Genomic DNA, 19,269 nt, shown 5'->3' on the forward strand with positions numbered 1-19,269 from the left:
CAGAGTCAGAGTCTCTAAGCTCTGATACGGAATTTCCTTGTGTTAGGACGGTAGTGGCTGACTTTAGGAGTGGTGGTTTGAAGGTAGGGAGGGCTCTGCAGTGTCAGAGGCTGTTTAGGGGTGTCCCTGAAGGGTGGCAGGGACCTTCTACTCTGTATGATGACTGGGGCCTGTCATTTTCTTCACCTGGTCCTGTTTAGTGGGTCTCTCCTAACTATGAAATGTGACTTACTACTTGCTATTGAGATACGTAAGTATAATATATATACTTACACGTTATTATATATAATATACATGCTTATTATAGATTTTATATGTGTTATTATATACATATACATTAATCCAGAAGACACAAACTCTCCACATCCAGAGTATTGGGAATTTTATCTGAGATCCAATAAGCTGGGCTGATGCTCCCAACATAAAAAGAAATGTATTTATGTATGTATGTATGTATGTATTTTGTCTTTTAGGGCCACACCCGTGGCATGTGGAGATTTCCAAGCGAGGAGTCAAATCGGAGCTGTAGGCGCTGGCCTACACCACAGCCACAGCAACACCAGATCCGAGCTGCATCTGCGACCTACGGCACAGCTCACGGCAACACCAGATTCTTAACCCACTGAGAGAGAGCAGGGATCGAACCTGCGTCCTCCTGGATGCTAGTCAGACTTGCTTCTGCTGAGCCACGATGGGAACGCCTAAAAAGAAATTTAGAATGATGAAGGGCTCTCTTAGGACACCTCATCTCTTTCTTCTTCTTTTTAGATAATTCAGCTTCTGCTGAGCATTCCCAGGGCCTGGAGACACGAGGACTCCACAGAACTGGGGCTGCAGAAACCAGTCCCCTGGTCTCTGTCCCTTCCGATTCGGCCAAGAAGCCCGATGCAGGTAAACCTTAAAGGATGTCAGTGGAATAAGAAGCAACTCGTCCAGTGGGAAGGTCTGAAAACCAAGCTTCCGCTGAGCTTTATTTTGTAACCATTCATGTCTTTAATTGTTTATGAATAATAGCCGTAATTATACCTACCTCACAGGTTGTTGTGAGAATTGAAGAGGATGGAGCAGTAGAAGGTGCCAGGCTGGGAGGGTAAGACTGGGAATGGTTGGCCGGGGATGAGGTGGGATATTGAGCAGGCAGAGAGGGTAAAGCCTGAGCGCAGGTGGAGTTGGCCCCGGGCAAACCTCCAGCCCCCGACGGCCTTCCCCAGGCTGGCTGCCCCCAGCTCGTAAAGAGGCAAGATCCTGCCGACTGGTTCTGGGACCCAGCCAAGGGCTTTTCTATCTGCCGAGACGCTCGGTTTACCCTGTGCTATTCACAGAGTACATACGCGTTATGCTGCATTTGTTTTGCATAAGCATCTCTCCATATGTTCACATTTATCGTGCATAATTATTTTAATCACACATACACTAATATATTGTAGTTTACTTAAACATTTCCCTTATTCTGGGCTCTTTTAATTCTTTCTGACAAATTTTGAGTGTAACCCTTTTCTTAAAACCCCCACTGTATTGAATTTTTAAAGCCATTCCTTACCTTGTTTCACTTATAGTTGCTGAATGATATGGTCTTGTGATTTTTCTCTTCTTTAAAGATATGCACGTAAATATTTTTCTTTGTTGTCTCTGTGTCTATTTTGTACAGTTTGTGGAGGCCCTTTATTTCTGGGGCCGTCCTCTCTGCTGATATGAGTTGACCTTTAATTAGGCTCCTTAATTTTCGTAAAAGGGTGTCAACTGTCTATGGCATGAGATCCAGCTCTAGTGGATCCATCCTCAGCCAACACCGCAGAGGGTGTAACTTTCGGGTGCTCCCCAGAGATTTCTACCTCCCTCTATCTAGTCTCTCTTCCTTATGCCCCTTCTACCAAAGCTCAGATGATGGTCGTGTGAAGGCTGCGTAGCTCATCCATCCCTCTAAGTTATATCCGTTCTTCCTGCGGTCAGGATGGACCATTGGAAGTCTGCACACCTCACCCGGTTCATCCTGACCCATCCCTCCCTTCTCTCTGCCTCCGTGCACCCAGCTGTCTATCTAGTTGTAGCTGCTGTTTAGTTCTTTGTTTTCATCGAGCGGTACCACAGAGAAGCAGATTTTTGAGATTCTTTCCTGTGTTTGCTGCAGTAATAGCCTCAAATGTTGGCGTGTAAAGTTGTTTTTTTTTTTAATTTAACTGTCCAGCAATAACAGAACATTGGAGAAACAGGGCCAAAGTTGTGAGCTTTTCATTAAGCTAAATTACTTAATTTAGAAAAATTTAAATTATGAAACATTTCTGTTGGAGGAGGTGTGCGGAATTGTCCTTTATAAAGTGAGAAATTGCTCTTTTCTCCTGATGGACAAAAAGAGTCATGCGGCTTAGGTTAATCTCTTCATTTTGATTGTCAACAACAGTATTTCTGAAAGCTCTTATGTTCTGCCTGTCTTGTTTTTTTTCTCCTAGTTATAATTTCTCCTGGTGCTATTTTTTTTTAATTTATGTTTACATTCATTATTATTATTACGTTCATTTTTACTCTTTTACTATTATATTCTTTTATAATCCATATTAAATCCTTAATGGAAACAGTGTAGTTTAAAAATGCATATTCTTTACATTAAAAGACTTGGTAGACTTTTACATTATTGTATTCTTTTTATAGATCTTCTAAAGTATACTTTTGTTTAATGGCCATACCCAAGGCATATGAAAGTTCCCAGGCTAGGGATTGAATCTGAGCCGCAGCTGTAGCAACGCTGGCCCTTTTAACCCACTGCACCAGTTTGGGGATCAAACCACTGTTGCCACAGAAACAAGCCAGATCATTAACCCACTGTGCCACAGTGGAAACTCCTGTAATTATGCTTTTATATATGAAGTTATTGACCCTCTATCATCTTGGTTACAATATTTTATTCAGTTCTATAATATTTCATTTTAATCTTAGTTCTGCGGCTTTTCATCCTATAGAAACATTTTATGTAATTGTACCTCTCTTATTTATTTTAATCTGATGACTCAGCCAGTAGAGAATTATCAGGTTAGCGTTTTCTTTGGCAATCTATCAGGGCTTCTGAGATGAAATTGTGCTTCTCTAGGCTCCATGAATTCAACATACTCCAAAGTGAATGATTGACTTTTCCTCCAGATTTCTTCCTCCTTTTGTTCTTTATTTTGGAGGGTCATTACCTGATGACTTATGCCCCAATCCTGCAGATTGTCCTGTGTTCTTTCTCCTTATTCCCTCTGTCAGATTGGTTACCCCATGTTAGAAAATTTTCCACCTTAAAAATCTCTCAGGAGTTCCCTGGTGGCTCAGTGGGTTAAGGATCCAATGTTGTCACTGCTGTGGCCCAGGTCACTGCTGTGGCATGGGTTCAGTCCCTACGTGCGAATTTCCTTACGCCGTGGGAGTGGCCAAAAAAAAAAAAAAATCGGGAGTTCCCATCGTGGCGCAGCGGTTAACCAATCCGACTAGGAACCATGAGGTTGCGAGTTCGATCCCTGCCCTTGCTCAGTGGGTTAACGATCCGGCGTTGCCGTGAGCTGTGGTGTAGGTCGCAGACACGGCTCAGATCTGGTGTTGCTGTGGCTCTGGCGTAGGCCGCTGGTTACAGCTCCGATTGGACCCCTAGCCTGGGAACCTCCATATGCTGCGGGAGCGGCCCAAGAAATGGCAAAAAAAGACCCAAAAAAATCAAATTTTTAACCTTCTCTCCCCCTTCCTTTCCATCCCCAACCCACTGCCTTTTTTCCAAACCCTTATCACCTCTTGCATTTATGTCACAGATGCATAACTCAGTGGTTTCCAAGTCATGCCTCCGAGAGTATGTTTGTAGAAGGTGCGAGGTGACCAGCTGCTCCACTTCAACAATGGCAGCCGCAACTGTAAATTTGGAAAGTGTTATGGAAATATAGTTAATTTACAAGGCTGTGATGATTTCTACTGTACAGCACAGTGACCCAGTCCGACACAGACACATATCCCTTCTCTCTCAGGTTCCTTTCCCACATGGATTGTCACAGAACACTGGGCAGAGTTCCCTGTTGGCCAGTCGCTCCATATCCCTCAGTGTGCACATGCCAATCCCGGATCGCCAGTCCATCCCTCCCACCCCCCAACAGCCCCGTTGTAATTTTTATTTTTATTTTATTTTATTTTTTTTTTTTGTCTTTTTGCCAGTTCTTGGGCCACTCCCTCGGCACATGGAGGTTCCCAGGCTAGGGGTTGAATCGGAGCTGTAGCCTCCGGCCTACGCCAGAGCCACAGCAATGCAGGATCTGAGCCACGTCTGCGACCTACACCACAGCTCACGGCAACACTGGATCCTCGACCCACTGAGCGAGGCCAGGGATCAAACCCGCAACCTCACGGTTCCTAGTCGGCTACGTTAACCACTGCACCATGACAGGAACTCCCCCCATTGTAATTTGAAAATAGAATAGTTTTTTGCGGTTGTTATTGAGCTCCTTACCATCCTCCTCTCCCTCTGCTGCCTGGTTGACCTTTTGAAATGCAGACCTAATTGCCTTGCTTTTTTCTGCGATAACCTTCATCAGTCCCCGTCACAGAGAGTGGGCGTCCTAAACTCACATCCCTACAGGGGCCAGAAGTGAGTTAAAGGTTAAAGGGAGCTGCGTGTAAAAGGAATGGGGAGGAGAGGAAGCACAGTGGCAAATTGTCCCACACGAAAGGGACAACTCCCTCTTATTTCCATGTGGGAATCCTGGCCCATTTGGACCTGTTGTCCAATTTGTCGAAAGAAGCCAGAGATCCAGATTTTTATGAGATATTTTCTGATTTTTAAATATTAACTTTTGCATTTTTATTTTTTATTTATTTATTTTTTGTCTTTTTGCCTTTTCTAGGGCCTCACCCATGGCATATGGAGGTTCCCAGGCTAGGGGTCCAATTGGAGCTGTAGCCGCCGGCCTACACCACAGCCACAGCAACACCAGATCCGAGCTGCCTCTGCGAGGTACACCACAGCTCACGGCAACGCCAGAGCCTTAACCCACTGAGTGAGGCCAGGGATCGAACCCACAACCTCATGGTTCCTAGTTGGATTCATTAACCACTGAGCCATGACGGGAACTCTGACTTCTGCATTTTTAAAATGTAGACTGATATTGTGTGTACTGGCCTACTTGTGATTTTTAGAATGTGCCAGTTTTATCTTGTGACTTTGTAAATGATGTTCCCTCTCAGTGTCACTCTCTCCCTCCTTCTGCCTCAAAACCTGGTGAAATGAGATTCTTTCAAAAGCCAGGTTAGCCTTTCCTGACCCCAAGAGAAGTGGCTGTCTTAGGGTTCCCACAGCTCTGGCACTTAACTACATTGCTTTGCAGTGCTGTGTGTTGGGATTCCCTGGCTTTGAGCAAAAACATTATTCTTCTTTGTAATTACAGCACTTGGGAGTTAAATATTTTTTGCTGTATAATGAATTAAACGCTGCGTTTGAATCTGTTGTATCAGTATCATGTTTCTCTTCACCGATTGTTTTTCTCCCCATGTATATATTTTAAATCTTCTCCCTGCATATATATATACATATCTTGTGGGAGGTCTTTTTAGGGCTGCACCCGTGGCATATGGAGGTTCCCAGGCTAGGGGTCAAATCAAAGCTGTAGCTGCCAGCCTACACCACAGCCACAGCAACACAGGATCCAAGCCGTGTCTGCCACATACACCACAGCTCATGGCAACGCCAGATCCTTAACCCACTGAGGGAGGCCAGGGATCGAACCTGCAACCTCATGGTTCCTAGTTGGATTCGTTAACCACTGAGCCACGATGGGAACTCCTATTTTTAAAATTATAATATCCAAAAATCTTTTTGGAGTTCCCTGGTGGCTCAGTGGGTAAAGGATCCTGTGTTGTCACTGTTGTGGCTTGGGTTGCTGCTGTGGTGTGGGTTCCATCCCTGGCCCTGGGAACTTTCGTGTGCTATGTATGGGTGTGGCCAAAAACTCCCAAAAACCAAAATCCAAAAAAAAAAAAATCTTTTTGGAGCTTCTGTGTGGCGCAACAGGATTGGTGGCGTCTTGGGAGCCACTGGGGCATGGGCTTGATCCCTGGACCAATACAGTGGGTTAAGGATTCAGCCTTGCAGCAGCTGCAGCTTAGGTCACAGCTGTGGCTCCAATATGATCCCTGGCCCAGGAGCTCCATGTGCTGCAAAATGGCCAAAAATGACCAAAAAACCCCACAAAACACAAAAAACTTTTTCCCTAAGGAATGCGTTATATAAGGTCAACATCCTTTTGATGCTTCAACTTGAATTGCCTAGGTCTAAAATTAAATCTTTAAGACACGTTTATGTTACTAATTCTTTTCATTAAGGAATCAAGTCTCTTCATTCATGCTTTATCTCTTGATTTCTTTCATTATAATTTTTTCGTGTTTTTGTCAAGGTGTTAGATGTCCCTTATTACATAAATTCTTTCTTGGCTAAATGTATCTGTATTGCTACTCACTATGGGAATCTCTATCATTATGCTGTTGGGTTTCCATATTATCTGTGTTTAGGTGAATTATCTTTGTTCTAACAGTACTAGGTGGTGTGTTTGAGTTTTTTAAATATAAAATCATAGCTGCAAAAATATTTGTTCTCTCTTATGTATTTCTATTATGTCTTGGTGTTAAAATTGGGAGAGAAAAAAATTTTTGGATATTTCTTCATTAAATATGAAGTTAGTTATTGGTTTTAAACAAATACTCTCTACTAAGGGCAATAGTAGATGCTATTCTTGGTTGTTGGAAGCTTTTGGTAGGAATTGGTATCTTTTGATATAATCATGTAATTTAAATCATTTAAATCACTTAATATGAGGATATTCATGGTTTTCATAATATTAAAAAAACTTAAATTCTTGAATAAGCTCTGTTTGATAATAGCATATATTCTTTTAATGTATTTTTTCATATTTGGTAACTTTTATGTGTATGCATCTAAATATAAATAAAATTCATTTATGTTATATATATATGTAGTCATTTCCTTTTTATTGCTATATTCTCAAAATATAAATTTTGTTCTACGTTCTGTTTTAAGTTTCAGTAAATTGATTTGTAAAGTTATTATAATTTTACTAAAATTTTTTCCAGCTTTACTGAGATGTAACTAATAGCATTGTATAAGTTTAAGGTATACATTGCAAAGTGTTTATCACATAAGGTTAGTTAGCACACTTATCATTTCACCTTCCTTATTAATTTTAAAAGAATATATTATTATATCCTTAAATTACTCTATTATTATTTAGAGATGTTTTTCTAGAAGTCTTTTTTTTAATATAATAATATATCATTGTGGAAATTTTGGAGAGTATAGTAATTAAGCATTAAGAAGGAAGACATAATCACCCATAAAACCACCGTGTAGAGACAATCAGTATTAATAACTTAAGATATTTTTCAATCTTTTTTCATGTACAATTCTTAAATATTGAGAGTATACTATAAATGTAATTTTGTTTATCTATTTTTTGGCCTTTCTCTAAGCCCGCACCCGTGGCATATGGAGGTTCCCAGCCTCGGGGTCTAACGGGAGCTGTAGCCACCGGCCTACGCCAGAGTCCCAGCAATGCCAGATCTGAGCTGAGTCTGCGACCTACACCACAGCTCACCTCAACGCCAGATCCTTAACCCACTGAGCAAGGCAAGGGATCGAACGTGCAACCTCATGCTTCCTAGGCAGATTCCTTAACCACTGAGCCATGACGGGAACTCCCTAAATGTAATTTTATATTATGCTCTTCTGCATTGATATTTTCCCACATAAGTGAAAGCATTCACAATTGTATTTGATCGCTGCATTATACTTTTATATACCATTTATTTAAACCCAGTTCTCTTGGCGGGCATTTATTATTTGCTGCATTTTCATACTCTTGATTGTTTTAGAGCAGTTTTAGGTTTATAACAAAATTGACAGGAAGGTACAGAGATTTCTCATGTACCCTCTGCTTCCACAAATACAGAACCTCTCCCATTATCAGCATCACTCGCCAGAATGGCATACTATTTAGCAAGGATAAACCTGCTTTGACACATCCTTATCACCCAAAGTCCGTAGTTTACCTTAGGGTTCCCTCTTTGTGTTGCATATTCTGTAGGTTTGGATAATGTATAATGACATGTATCCATCGTTATAATATCATACAGAGCATTTTTACTACCTTAAAAACCTCTGTGCTCTGCCTGTCATCTCCCCTCCTCTACTTGACAAACACTGATCTTTTTATTGTTTCCATAGTTTTCCTTTTTCCAGAATGTCATATAGTTGGAATTATACAGTACGTAGTCTTTTTATTTATTTTATTTACTAAAAAAGTTTTTTTTAGTAGGTAGTCTTTTTATTTTTTATTTTATTTATTTATTATTATTATTATTTTTTGTCTTTCTGCCATTTCTTGGGCTGCTCCCGCAGCATACGGAGGTTCCCAGGCTAGGGGTCGAATCCGAGCTACAGTTGCCGGCCTACGCCAGAGCCACAGCAAAACGCGCGATCCAAGCCACGTCTGCAACCCACACCACAGCTCACAGCAACGCCAGATCCTTAACCCACTGAGCAGGGCCAGGGATCGAACCCGCAACCTCATGGTTCCTAGTCGGATTCGTTAACTACTGGGCCACGACGGGAACTCCTAGGTAGTCTTTTTAGACTGGCTTCCTTCACTTAGTAACATGCATTTCTTTCCTCCATGTCTTTTGGGGGCTCATTTCTTTTTAGTGCTGAATAATACTTTATTGCCTGAATGTACCGCAGTTTATTCGTTCACCTCCTGAAGGACATCTCAGTTGCCTCCAGGTTTTGACAATTGTGAACAAAAGTGTAATGTGACTGTGAAAATTTTTGTGTGGACCTAAGTCTTTCAGTTCTTTGGGTAAATACCAAGGAATATGATTGCTGAGTCACATGGTAAGAGAATGTTTAGCTTTACAAGAAACCACCAAACTCTTCCAAGGTGACTATACCACCCTTTTCTTATCTTATTGCGTTAGCGGGGACTTTGGTTTGATGTTAAAAAGAAATGCTGAGAAGGGGACATCCTTGACTTAAAACTTGGAGTTTCTCATTGTTACGTATGATGTTAGCTGTAGGTTTTTTATAGATGGTTTTTATCAAGTGGAGACATTTCCCTCTACTTCTAGTTTACTGAGAGTTTTTAACACTGTTGGGTTGGATTTTGTCAAGTGCTTCTTGTGCATCTATTGATATAATCATGTGATTTTTCTCTTTCAGTCTGTCAATGTGTTGGATTACACTCACTGATGTTTAAAAGTTGACGCAGCCTTGCATATTTGTGATTAAATCCCACTCGGTCATGGTGTATAATTCTTTTCAGACTGTTTGGGGTTCAATTTGTGAATATTTTGTTGAGCACTTTTGCATCTGTGTTCATGAGAGAGATGCTCACAAGACTATGCTCGTGGTCTCTTTTCTCATCTTTTTTTTTTTTTTTTTGTCTTTTTGCCATTTCTTGGGCCGCTCCCGCGGCACATGGAGGTTCCCAGGCTAGGGGTCGAATCGGAGCTACAGCTGCCGGCCTACGCCAGAGCCACAGCAACTCGGGATCCGAGCCGCGTCTGCAACCCACACCACAGCTCACGGCAATGCCGGATCCTTAACCCACGGAGCAAGGGCAGGGTCCGAACCCACAACCTCATGGTTCCTGGTCGGATTCGTTAACCACTGCGCCACAACGGGAACTCCCCTCTTATCATGTTTTTATCTGGTTTTGGTATTAGGATAATGTTGGGCTCATAGAATGAGTTAGGGATTATTCCTTCTGCTTCTATTCTCTGAAAAAGATGGTAGAGAATTGGTACAGTTTCTTTCTTAAATTTTTGGTAAAAATCACCCATGAACCTGCCTGGGCCTGTTGCTTTCTGTTTGGGAAGTTTTAAAAATTATTATTATTATTATTATTATTATTATTGTCTTTTGTCTTTTTAGGGCCGCACCTGTGGCATAGGGAGGTTCCCAGGCGAGGGGTCGAATCAGAGCTGTAGCTGCCAGCCTCCACCATAGCCACAGCAACACAGGATCCGAGCCGTGTCTGCCACGTACACCACATCTCATGGCAACGCCAGATCCTTAACCCACTGAACAAGGCTAGGGGTGGAACCCTCGTCCTCATAGATACTAGTCTTGTTTGTTAACCACTGAGCCATGACGGGAACTCTGAGTTTTTAAATTATTGATTCAATTTCTTTATGATCTATATGATTTAAAAAATTAATTACAGGCATTACTTTGGATAAACTCAAGAAGGCAATTTTAATGACACAAACCTGGAAAGAAAAAAAAAGCAGAACAAAGTTCTAGCAGTGTTGGCAGTCACTGTCTACCAAGCGTGATAAGCTGGATGTTCATACATAGGACCCAGAGATTTATCCCAATGATTTTCCTTCCATAATTTAATGAAAATCACTCTGATATTTGACCAACTACTGGTAGAAGTTCTCGGCAGGGAAGGAATTCTGCACAAGTAGGTGGCGCAAGGTGCCAGGTCTTATTTGCTACCTTATTGAGGAAACTAAGACTGTTCTTAAGAGGAAAAGAACTAAAAACATTTTCCTAAATATTTTCCTCATTAAAATGAATTTAACTGCTAAGCTTTGCTTCTTGGTTCATGTTTCATTTAAATGAAAGATTTTAGGAGTTCCCCTGTGGCTCAGTGGGTTAAGGATCTGGTGTTGTCACTGCTGTGATGTGGATTTGATCCCTCATCCAGGAACTTCTACATGCCACAGGCGCAGAAAAAAACATGATAGGTAAAGACACTGATATAATTATGTCATTATGTTAATAATTACATATATATTTTTTATCTCAAAGGTTATTCACGTTGGAGTCCCTGTTGTAGCTCAGCAGTAACAAACCTGACTAGTACACATGAAGATGTGGGTTCAATTCCTGGCCCTGCTCAGTGGGTTACGGATCCTGTGTTGCCAAGAGCTGCAGTGTAGGTCACAGACACAGCTCAGATCTGGTGTTGCTGTGGCTGTGGCGTAGGCTGGCAGCTGCAGTTCTGATTCGACCTCTAGCCTGGGGATATGCGTGTGCTGTGGCTGCAGCCCTAAAGAAAAGACCAAAAAAAAAAAAAAAAAAGGGTTGTTGATGTAAATTGAAGTTTTCTAACATGGTGGATGCCCCAAACATAAATTTACCTTTTTTGAGCTTCTTTCTAAGGTAATAGCTACTGAAACTGACAAAGTCCTCTAAAATACCAATAGGCATCTGAAACAAAAACTTTAACATCAAAAAATCAGTAGAAAAGAATGAGGAAAGGTAGAAAATAGCCTGAGAAGAAAAAAAAGTTACCGTGCAGAAAAAGCAAAACCAATGGTAGAAGTACAAATTCCAAGCAGAATATTAAATCTGCTTGGGATCTACTAGAGGAATAATACTAGAGGAAAAACAGATGAGGATGAAGATTATTTTATTGTATTATTTATTTTGTCTTTTGTCTTTTTAGGGCCATACCCACGGCATGTGGAGGTTCCCAGGCTAAGGGTGTAATCAGGCTGTAGCTGCCTGCCTACACCACAGCCACAGCAACTCAGGATCCGAGCTGCATCTGTGACCTACACCCAGCTCACAGCCACACCAGATCCTTAATGCACTGAATGGGGCCAGGGATCGAACCTACAACCTCATGGTTCCTAGTCAGATTCGTTTCCGCTGTGCCAAGATGGGAACTCCGAAGATGATTTTAATATATTTGTAAGTGCTATACAAATTAAGATAATACTTAATTGTTTTAAGCTTAGTAAAAGTATATAACTATATAATTAAATCTATAGTATAGCCAATCGGCAATGCCAAAGATTAATTGAAAAATCAAATTCATTCCAGGGAAGGGTTGAGTAAGAGAATTATAGTATTACCAGCAAAATTATTGACCTGGGTAACAGAACCTAGAAATACAACTGTAGATTAAAAAAAAGAATCTCTGAGGAAGTGCCAACCTAGCAGCTTAATCAGGGTGGTAATAGAGGAGCGATTCCTAGAATCAGAAACAAAAAAACCCCTCAACCTTAAGGTCAAAAATATACCCAAGATTCTGTCAAATATCATCATTTTTTTTTAATTTTATTTTTTTAAATTTTCCCACTGTACAGCAAGGGGATCAAGTTATCCTTACATGTATACATTACAATTACATTTTTTCCCCCACCCTTTGTTCTGTTGCAACATGAGTATCTAGACAAAGTTCTCAATGCTACTCAGCAGGATCTCCTTGTAAATCTATTCTAAGTTGTGTCTGATAAGCCCAAGCTCCCGATCCCTCCCAATCCCTCCCCCTCCCATCAGGCAGCCACAAGTCTCTTCTCCAAGTCCATGATTTTCTTTTCTGAGGAGATGTTCATTTGTGCTGGATATTAGATTCCAGTTATAAGCGATATCATATGGTAATTGTCTTTCTCTTTCTGGCTCATTTCACTCAGGATGAGAGTCTCTAGTTCCATCCATGTTGCTGCAAATGGCATTATGTCATTCTTTTTTATGGCTGAATAGTATTCCATTGTGTATATATACCACCTCTTCCGAATCCAGTCATCTGTTGATGGACATTTGGGTTGTTTCCATGTCCATGTGCTGCAATGAACATGCAGGTGCATGTGTCTCTTTTAAGAAGAGTTTTGTCTGGATAGATGCCCAAGAGTGGGATTGTGGGGTCATATGGAAGTTCTATGTATAGATTTCTAAGGTATCTCCATACTGTTCTCCATAGTGGCTGTACCAGTTTACATTCCCACCAGCAATGCAGGAGGGTTCCCTTTTCTCCACAACCCCTCTAACATTTGTTATTTGTGGATTTATTAATGATGGCCATTCTGACTGGTGTGAGGTGGTATCTCATGGTAGTTTTGATTTGCATTTCTCTTATAATCAGCAATGTTGAGCATTTTTTCATGTGTTTGCTGGCCATCTGTATATCTTCTTTGGAGAAATGTCTATTCAGGTGTTTTGCCCATTTTTCCATTGATTGATTAGCTTTTTTGCTATTGGGTTGTATAAGTTGTTTATATATTCTAGAGATTAAGCCCTTGTCGGTTGCATCATTTGAAACTATTTTCTCCCATTCTGAAAGTTGTCTTTTTGTTTTCTTTTGGGTTTCCTTTGCTGTGCAAAAGCTTTTCAGTTTGATTAGGTCCCATGGGTTTATTTTTGCTCTAATTTCTATTGCTTTGGGAGTCAAATATCATCATTTAAAATAAGAAATGTGAATAAATATTTTAAATTGTTGAACTTTAATAACCAAGAATGTTTTGGCAACCAAGAAGGGGTAGATAACATTTAAAGTAATAGCAAAAAAGAACTACTTTGGAACTAGGAATCCAAATAAAAGGCCATAGGGTCCAAAATCAATATCCATAAGATACATAAAGCAAATATGTCTAATCAATAATGAGAAATAGTGGAGTTCCCATTGTGGCTCAGCAGTAATGAACCATGAGGACAGGGGTTCGATCCCTGGCCTTGCTCCGTGGGTTAAGGATCCGGTGTTGCTGTGAGCTGTGATGTAGGTCACAGAGGCTGCTCGGATCCTGCGTTGCTGTGACTGTGGCGTAGGCTGGAGGCTACAGCTCTGATTGAGCCCCCTGGGAACCTCCATATGCTGGGAGTGTGGCTCTAAAAAGACAAAAAGACAAAAAAAAAGAGAAGTAGTGATAATTATAACAACTTCCATTCATTTCTTGTGTGACACATACTCTTCTAAGTCCTTTAACTCTTCAACAAAATGGAGATGAGTTAGAGCAACGCTGCCCTTAAACCTGGGCAAGAGGGGTCCTGCTCTGGGCCTCTGCTTTAGAAGCTTCTCTCTGCTCATCATTTACATCATTAGAGATGTTTCTCCACATCGCTTATGCTCTGTCCTCAACACAGAAAGTGTGGGTTTTTTTTTTTTTTTTTTGCTTTTTAGGGCCGCACTTGATGGCATATGAAAATTCCCAGACTAGGTGTTGAATCAGAGCTTCTGCCAGCCTATACCACAGCCACAGCAACACCAGATCTGAGCCGAGTCTGTGATCCACACCACAGCTCACAGCAATGCCAGATCCTTAACCTACTGAGGGAGGCCACAGATCCAACCGGTGGGCTCGTGGATACTAGTTGGGTTCGTTACCGCTGAGCCACAATAGGAACTCCAAAAAGTGATGGGTTCTGAGTGCTGGGCAGGTCTGTGAGTTTCACCACCAATATTGGAAACAGATATGATGTTAGACTTTGCACAGGATTTTACTGGTGCCAACATGCAGGTGAGCAAAACCAAAATGAACTTGGCAAGTCCTACCTTTCCCATAGCGTGGATGCAAGAGAATCTGACAAAACAAAATCGTTTTCCCCAGTAGCTTCCAGCGTCCATTTTCTCTCCTTTTGTGTTCTAATCAGTTGTTCCGGAGGTGCTCACGCATTAGACAGTATTTGCACACGGGGGGGGGGGGGGGGGCATTTTGCACTATTAAGCAATTCATATTTTTACAAGCAGTTTTCCACATCACATGCAAGAGGTAAGGTATTCATTCCTTCCATTAGCAATTACATGCACACTGGAAGTGGTGTTGAATAATTTCATAATTTATTTTTATAAAAAGATCCTTAAGATTTCACTAACGTTTTAAAAATTTCACCAGGGAGTTGCACTTCACCGCATGACGCAGGACGTCACGAGAAAAAGCCAGATAATGCACAAAAGCATTACTCTTATTGAGCCCCAGAGAGAGCTGTGGTCACAAGTCAGTCAACTTCACTGAAATCCAAAGAGTGACAAGGTTCTGCAAAGAAAGGGGACACAAAAACAATTTCCCCACGGACAGAGCGTGGGGGAGGAGATGGCCCCATACAAATGGGTAAGATGAGGTCAGGTAGATTTTAATGAGTACGTAAAGGCCAAATGTGGGTGAGTGAGTCGGTTTAATGGGTCTAACAGAGGAAAGCAGAGAAAGTTATACAGGACCAGCCAAGACAAATAGACTGCAATGATGGGTAAGTAGTCTCCCCTCTGACACACAAGGATGAGATGACCTCTAGATGATAGAAATGTTGACAAACACAGCCCAAGATAGGTTATAATAACCAGGTGGATACGGGGCCTGAAGGCCGCCACTGATGGGCGCCGCTGGAGGAAGAGTCCATTGGAAGACAAGTTGGTCATATCATAAGAGGTCTTAAAAATACACATCCTTTTTTTTTTTGCGGTGGGGGGGACCCACGCCCACAGCATAGGAAAGTTCGCAGGCTAGGGGTTGGAGCCTATGCCACGGCCACAGCTACACTGGATTTGGGAGTTCCCATTGTGGCTCAGTGGGTTAAGAACCCAACATAATGTCCATGAAGATGTGGGTTCCATCCCTGGCCTCACTCAGTTTCATGGCTGTGAACTGCGGCATTCAGTCATAGACGTGGCTCAGATCCCAAGTTGCTGTGGCTGCAGTGTAGGCTGGCAGCTGCAGCTCGAATTCAACCCCTAGCCATGAGTGTGGCCCTAAAAAGCCAAAAAGAAGAGAAAAATATACACGTCGCTTTGATTGAATAATTCCAGTTTCAGAAATTCATCTCAATTCATCTAGTATTCATTCATAATAAATATATGTAGAGGGATTCACTTACAGAATTGTTTATGTTTTTTAGGGTCCAGGCAAGAAACAGATGGCACACTTAAAACTGGGTAAGTGAGAATTTCATGTGGAAGCTATTGACAAAACTGTGGGCCAGGTTTAGAGAAACCAGCAGAGGTCAGTGGAGTAGTTGGGCCGGCGGGAGGAGGACACCCACCCCTGCCTCAAGCATGAAGGTGCAAAGGGAGGCCCGTGACAGGAACCCGGGGAGAGCGCCGCACCACGGAACCTCCCACCAGATGCCTTCTAGTTCTTAGGAGCGTGGACACTGCCAAATAGCAGTGTGTCGGGGAGGGAGACGAGGAAATAAACACCCTTATCTCCCTTTTTTTCTCTCATCTGATTTCTTGCTGGTGCCTGCCAGTGATCAAAGCCATAGGAAGCCAGAGAGAAAGGAAGGCCAGTGATGTGGTCTTGCAGAAGCCAGCTTCCTGAAGCAAGCAGCATGGTGGACAGAGGGGAGGATGGACACGGGCTGATAGAACTCTCTCGCACGGGAGGTTCCCATGTGGCGCGGCAGGTTAAGGATCTGATTGGTGCTGCAGCGGTAGCACAGGCTGCAACTGTGGTGCAGGCTACAACGACGAGGTGAGTTCGATCCCTGGCCTGGGAACTTCCATGTGCCTCGAGTGCAGCCAAAAAAAAAGAAAAAAGAAAAAAAGAAAGAAAGAAAGAAAATCTAGCACAATGTGTGGTGTAGCCTAGCTTATGATGCTAAAATACTAGAAACCACCCAAGGTCCAACATTAGGGAATTTGCTGAACAACCTAGGTTAGGTTCATATCTGGGAATACAATGCCCTCATTAAAAATAATGTCTTGGCAGTATTTATTAAGGTGGAGATATGTTCATATTATATTGGGGTTTTTTGTGGGTTTTTTTTTTTTTTTTGACGGGGGGTCTTTGTAGGGCCACATCCATGGCATATGGAAGTTCCCAGGCTAAGGGTCGAATTGGAGCTGCAAATGCCAGCCTATACCACAGCCACAGAAATGCCAGATCCGAGCCAAGTCTGCAACCTACAGACTTGCAGCATAGCTCATGGCAACCCACTGATGGAGGCCAAGAATCGAATACTCATCCTCATGTATACTAGTTGGTTTCATTACCGATGAGTCAACAATAATATATTGTTGAATTAAACAAAGTTTTGTATAGAGTCCATTTCCATTTTTTTTTGTCTTTTGTCTTTTTGTTGTTGCTATTTCTTGGGCCGCTCCTGCGGCATATGGAGGTTCCCAGGCTAGGGGTCGAATCGGAGCTGTAGCCACTGGCCTACGCCAGAGCCACAGCAACTCGGGATCCCAGCCGCGTCTGCAACCTACACCACAGCTCACGGCAACGCCGGATCGTTAACCCACTGAGCAAGGGCAGGGACCGAACCCCCAACCTCATGGTTCCCAGCCGGATTCGTTAACCACTGTGCCACGACGGGAACTCCCATTTCCAATTTTATATCAGCGTTGTATGTGTGTGCGTGTGTGTTTGTGTGTCTGTATGCACACACATTTATGTGTTTAAGGTATCTGGAAGAGCAGTCTAATAATATTAATAGTGCTTCTTTTGGGGTGGTGAGGTTACAGATAATTTTAATATTCATAACTATACTTCTTGGCATATTCTGCTTTTTCTACAATGTGTAATAAAAAATTAAAGTTCTTTTAGAAAAATGATATGGCATAATCCCAAATTATATCTGTGAGTTAAATAGGTGCTATTCTTAACACCTTAAAAATTCTCTTAGAAGCCAATTTCATTTTTGAACATAGTTACAAAAATCTCAAGTGAAATTCCAGCAAAGCACTGAGCCATAATAATTATTGTATATAATTAGATGCTAATTACAATACTGAGTGACTTACCTGATTTTCTTTGTCATACACCACTATGAGGAAGGTATTAACAGTTCCATTTTTAGGGGAGGAAACCGAGGCTCAGAAGAGTTATGCCCCAAGTTACACGGTTCTTAAATGATAAAACAGGATTCAGAGTCAGATCTGTGTTGGTCTAAACCCTGTGTTGTCAACCACACCATGTCTAAGGAGAACTTAGCTCTAAATACAAGGTGAGTAGATCACAAAGAAAACTCTGAATATATTACTTGGAGTCAACAGAACGAATAGGGAGCATCAGAAGCTCACAGACACCGCAGAGCATCGTATAAGACGTAAAAGACTCTCAGAAGCAAGGACCGAATAGAAACTTCATTAATGTGGCATCTGTATCTTTAAAAACAAATCAATATCACATTAAGTATAAATGAACCGGTTGCGTCATGATTCTTTAGAAGACTTTTAAGAATTATTGTCATTGCTTGAAGACAGCAAAAGTGGCTAGAAAAGAAAAAGACCAGGGGAGTTCCCGTCGTGGCGCAGTGGTTAACGAATCCGACTGGGAACCATGAGGTTGCGGGTTCGGTCCCTGCCCTTGCTCAGTGGGTTAACGATCCGGCGTTGCCGTGAGCTGTGGTGTAGGCTGCAGACGCGGCTGGGATCCCGAGTTGCTGTGGCTCTGGCGTAGGCCAGTGGCTACAGCTCCGATTCAACCCCTAGCCTGGGAACCTCCATATGCCGCGGGAGCAGCCCAAGAAATAGCAACAACAACGACAACAACAACAACAACAGCAACAACAACAACAACAACAACAACAACAAAAAGAAAAGAAAAAGACCAGGACATTAGTACAGTAGCCTGATGAAAATTCAGTCAGTAATTCAGTAAATATTTACAGGGACCATACGATATGTCAGGCTCTGTACCAGGCATTGACCAAATAGTGGCAAAAGATAATAATAACTAGTATTGTAGAGTTAGCTATATGCTAGGCTCTTTTCTAAGTGCTTTAGATACACAAACTCATTTAATCCTTTCACAACCCCACTGAGTAATCACTATTTTTCCTTTTTTTTTTTTTTTCCTTTTCCATTTTTGGCCGCCCTGTGGCATATGGAGCTCCCGGGCTAGGGATCAGATCCAAGCTGCAGTTGCAGCCCAAGCCACAGCTGCAGCAACCCTGGATCCTTAACCCACTGTGCTGGGCCAGGGACCGAACCTGCATCCCAGCCCTTCCAAAACACCACTGATCCTATCATGCCACAGCAGGAATTCCTATTGTTCCATTTTATAGATGAGGACGCAGAGGCACAGGGGGACTAACACATGATAGCTAATAAGTGGTGGGGCTGTGACACAAACGTGGATAGTCTGGGCCCAATAGTCTGACAGATTAAGCACGAGTAACACCGACACATACCCCTCTCCAAACAAGAAGTAATGGTCTCTGTCCTTGTGAAGATTATTGAAAAGCAAAGAGACATGGAATCAAACACAAAATTAAATATACAATCTCAAAGAGTAAGTGCTAAAGAAGAAGAGGTTGGCAGGGATGGCTTCCTTAGATGCAGGCAGTCAGGGAAGGCGGGGCGAGGCGCCCACTAGATGAAGGGTGGGTGTGAAGGGCACCGGCCAAGGGAGAGCCTGAGCCTGTGAAGAGGCCCCGGGGCACTGCCTGGAAGGATGGTCCTGGCCGCTGGACTTGCCTGTGGGAGTTTGGGAACATTCGCAGGCCACGCTGAGCAAAACTAGTCTAATTTGAAGAGTGATGGGGAGCTTTGGAAGCTGGGTTTTCACATTTACGACGTTTGGTTT

General features: G+C 42.3%; 1 protein-coding gene across 2 annotated transcripts in view; it reads left to right on the top strand.

The window, feature by feature from the left end:
• Nucleotides 1–16,165, top strand: part of ZC3HAV1L (zinc finger CCCH-type containing, antiviral 1 like) — a 32,400-nt gene extending 16,235 nt beyond the window's left edge. Inside the window, exons 4-6 of one of the 2 annotated variants that reach the window (XM_047763639.1) lie at nt 769–891; nt 15,635–15,671; nt 15,986–16,165. In XM_047763639.1, the coding sequence (XP_047619595.1) occupies nt 769–891; nt 15,635–15,671; nt 15,986–16,028 (203 nt within the window). In that variant the 3' untranslated portion in view covers nt 16,029–16,165. Of the gene's footprint in view, nt 1–768; nt 892–1,037; nt 3,392–15,634; nt 15,672–15,985 lie in introns of those variants that run through there. The other variant, XM_047763640.1, reaches the window with a different exon arrangement.
• The last annotated feature ends 3,104 nt before the right edge of the window (nt 16,166–19,269 follow it).

This window comes from Phacochoerus africanus, chromosome 16 (genome assembly GCF_016906955.1).
Source record: "Phacochoerus africanus isolate WHEZ1 chromosome 16, ROS_Pafr_v1, whole genome shotgun sequence".
Lineage (NCBI taxonomy): Eukaryota > Metazoa > Chordata > Mammalia > Artiodactyla > Suidae > Phacochoerus > Phacochoerus africanus.